Source organism: Aphis gossypii, chromosome 3 (genome assembly GCF_020184175.1).
Source record: "Aphis gossypii isolate Hap1 chromosome 3, ASM2018417v2, whole genome shotgun sequence".
NCBI lineage: Eukaryota > Metazoa > Arthropoda > Insecta > Hemiptera > Aphididae > Aphis > Aphis gossypii.
Window position 1 is genome coordinate 22,001,607 of NC_065532.1, and position 3,507 is coordinate 22,005,113.

The 3,507-nt window shown below is 26.3% G+C and overlaps 1 protein-coding gene across 1 annotated transcript; it reads right to left on the reverse strand.

The window, feature by feature from the left end:
- Window positions 1-2,329: 2,329 nt before the first annotated feature.
- Window positions 2,330-3,190, reverse strand: LOC126551032 (uncharacterized). Its single transcript, XM_050203785.1, has 4 exons — window positions 3,137-3,190; window positions 2,896-2,988; window positions 2,625-2,827; window positions 2,330-2,521 (listed from the first exon to the last, which is right to left on the reverse strand). The coding sequence occupies exons 1-4, from the start codon at window positions 3,188-3,190 to the stop codon at window positions 2,353-2,355; spliced, it is 519 nt and encodes a 172-aa protein (XP_050059742.1). The 3' UTR covers window positions 2,330-2,352.
- Window positions 3,191-3,507: the final 317 nt, after the last annotated feature.

The following is a 3,507-nucleotide window of genomic DNA, read 5'->3' on the forward strand; positions in this document are numbered from 1 at the left end:
CAATAGGTGTCCTGATCATACCGGTTCCTAAATAGTAGTGTATACATTTGTATGTTCTGCGCACTTTTGACTGCGGAGATTGCAATTTTTAAGGGGGATTTTCCCCTCAAACTTTTTTTTTCTCCGCTCTACCAGACTGCGGTGATTTTAAATTTTTTAGGTGGATTTCCCCCCTCAAACTTTTTTTCTCCGCTGTACCAGTAAAAAAACACTGATTTTCAAAAACCATAATGTATGTTCTGCGCACTTTTGACTGCGGAGATTGTAAAATTTTAAGGGGGATTTTCCCCCTCAAACTTTTTTTTTCTCCGCTGTACTAGTAAAAAACACTGATTCTCAAAAACCATAATGTATGTTCTGCGCACTTTTGACTGCGGAGATTTTAAAATTTAAGATATAGTTTCCGCCTTTAACCAATTATTTTTTCCCCCCCTGTTACACATAAAGTTTAAACAGTGTATACACACTTCATCACTATTTATTTCCCTTGTAAGTTAAACATTCAGGTTACACAATAATTTTTTTTTTTTTTAATAAATTATAGATAAAAGTCGTTTTATTGAATTCATTTCAGTTCAGACAGTTCAGTTAATATTCAACCATCGTTCAATCAGGTTCTGTTAGTTTTAATCAAGTTTAATTCATTTAAGTTTTTTTATTTTTTTTTTATAAAAAATGAATTTTCAACAAATTAACAACAGTTTTTGTTCACTTGTTTCGTTAGTACGAAACAATGCATATCCTACATATCCAGAATTCACTACATTTATATCAAGATTGAAAACATTAATTTATTTCCGTTGACTTCATCTCAAGATAAATACTCATTAGCTGAAAGCGGGTTTTATATATTCAGGGAAAAAAGATATTGTTGAATGTTTTTGCTGCGGTATTATATTCCATCGTTGGGAAAAAGAAGATAATCCATGGATTGAACATTCAAGATGGAATCCGAAATGTGTTTTTTGTATTATTATCAAAAGGAAATCAGTTTGTTGAAAATGTAGTAAAAAAATATGGTAAGATTATCGATATTTGTGATTGTGATTGTGGATCAAGGTCATATGATACTGTTGTTTAGTTCATTTAACTTTCTATATTTCAATAAAAAAAAAACTGAATTTAATAAACTTAAATGTGTTAATAACTTATTTAATACCTCGTGAACGTATAGCCTAGTGGGATAACGCGTCTAATTTAAATTTAATATGTTAATGATTTTTAAAAAATGTTTCAGGTTCTATCGAATTAGGTAGGTAAGTATAAAACTCTTTACTTTTATCCAACTAGACACTATACGTTCACATTTTTTTTTTTTTTTTTTGTTTTGTAACCTTACATTGTTTAGTATATAACATGTATGGATAAACAAAACTGTTAGTTTGAGCTAAGCTGTCTAGTGATCATATTCATATTTCTAGAAAAAAAATACTGTTTACTGTTTTTTTTATTTTATCAATATGAATCCATCAATCGTTGTATCAAAATCTGTGTTCGATATTCGTCCTTTTAGTAAGAAAAGTGTAACCGTTGGACTTCTAGTTAATAAGCAAATTTCAATTATTATATTATTAGAATGTAAATTAACTAAAAAAGTTGTAACGTTAGATCTTGATCAGTGGTGTAAGTTAATGTGTGAAAACAATTTTAATACAATTATCGAAAATTTGCATACTCGTTGTAAACGTGTTAAGATAGCTGATAATTTTTTCTACTCTGTTAATGTAACCAATCAACTATAGTTTATATTCTAATGATATTATATAACATTATCTCATATTGATCTTCATCGTTTGAAACAATTACAACATTGTATTGACTTGTATATTGTTGAAAAACAGAAAAAATTGGAATCATACCAAAAAACGTTTGATACAGCTTATACGTTAATTAAGTCTCTGACGTAAATGGGTTTCCATCATCTTGTCAACGAAACGAATTTACAAATCAATATATTCAAAAATTATGATTTCAGCTACAGCAATATACAAAGTGAAGATTGTTCATTTATGTACGAGTTATTACAATTTCATTTTAATCATTGTCGAACATGATATTACAAGATTTAGTGATGTAATATAAAAAAAGTTTCTTAATTTATTTTAATTTATCGTTCTTGTAAAAAAAAAAAAAAAAAAAAAAAAAAAAAAATGTGAAATTAATACCACTTGTATACTAACTTTCAATATTTTTTTTTTTATTTTTTTTTGTTTTATTTTATTATTATTTTAACCTATAAATGAATTATTATTATTTATTTTTTATCTAAATAATAAAAAATAAATATAAATATAAAAAATTTTTTTTTATTAAATAAAAATTAATCCAACACCATATCCTATTACATACATTTTATAAGTTTATTTTTTTTGGTTTGTGTCTGATTAGCTTCTTGGCGGGATGTCGCATCATTTTGTCGAAAACAGATTGAATGAGCGTCACCATTTCTTTGGCTGTAGTTAAATCATCCGGATGCTGTCCTGTTAAAGATATTTTGAGTGAGCATTCAGCATGCTTCCATCTAAAAAAAGTTAGGTTAGGTTAAATTAAATTTTTATTATAAATATTTCACTTTAGTTAAATATATATATTATTATTATTATTATTATTATTATTATTATTACCTATCTTGCAGAGCAACTTTATCAATTTTAGCACATTTATAATGTGCTATAGTCCAGTAATCTACAGCCGTATTGTCTACAGGTGTCTTAACCGTTAATGAACAATCATCCTTTTTTATATTCAAGGTGTTCTCTGCATCGGTTGGTATAGTTGGATCTGTTATTAAATCTAATATTTTGTCTGTATAACAAATAGCAGTGCTCTATAAAATAATAATTAAATTATATTTTTTTACTTTTTCGTAATATGTTATAAATTTATATAACTCACCTTTTTCGTCTTTTTCGATACTGGTTTCTTCTCCGGTTTTACAGCTAACCTTTTCGATGTACCTTTTTTTTGAGATGTTGTTGCAATATTATCCTATAATTAAAATAGACGATAAGCTGATGACGGTTTACAAAATAATTTTTCATAAAATATTTAATGTCTTTTAATTAAAATAATTATATATATATTATAATAAAAAAAAAAAAAAAATAATAAAAAATAAATGTTTTTTTTTACTTACTTCGGAAAATACAACCGACTCCTCGTCATCGCTTTTAAATGAGTAGCAGGACATTCAAAATTAAATTAATTTTATTAAAAAAAAAAAGTCTAGATTGTAAATCTGTTGAAGTAAACTGAATATACTGTATCGATGAGTCTCTTATATATATATATATAACCACTTCTACTCCTCCTCTAAGTTTAAAATAATCAGTTCAGCTAAAAACACTAACTAGAATAAAATTTGAAAGGTACGTCTTTTCAATTCGAAAAAATAGAATGTAATAACAAGTGCAATTTGTATCTAAAAGAATGTAATTGACTTCTACATTTCAATGTCAGATTTGAAAGGTTATATACAATTTAGCAAGGTACGTAAATTTAGCAAGG

What these genes read in the sequence shown, in the direction of transcription:
- LOC126551032 (XM_050203785.1), bottom strand. Translation starts at nt 3,190, where the DNA reads ATGTCCTGCTACTCATTTAAAAGCGATGACGAGGAGTCGGTTGTATTT. An exon ending in TATCGAAAAAGACGAAAAAG is followed by an intron (nt 2,828 to 2,895) that starts GTGAGTTATATA and finishes ATTATTTTATAG; the next exon opens with AGCACTGCTATTTGTTATAC. An exon ending in AAAGTTGCTCTGCAAGATAG is followed by an intron (nt 2,522 to 2,624) that starts GTAATAATAATA and finishes AACTTTTTTTAG; the next exon opens with ATGGAAGCATGCTGAATGCT.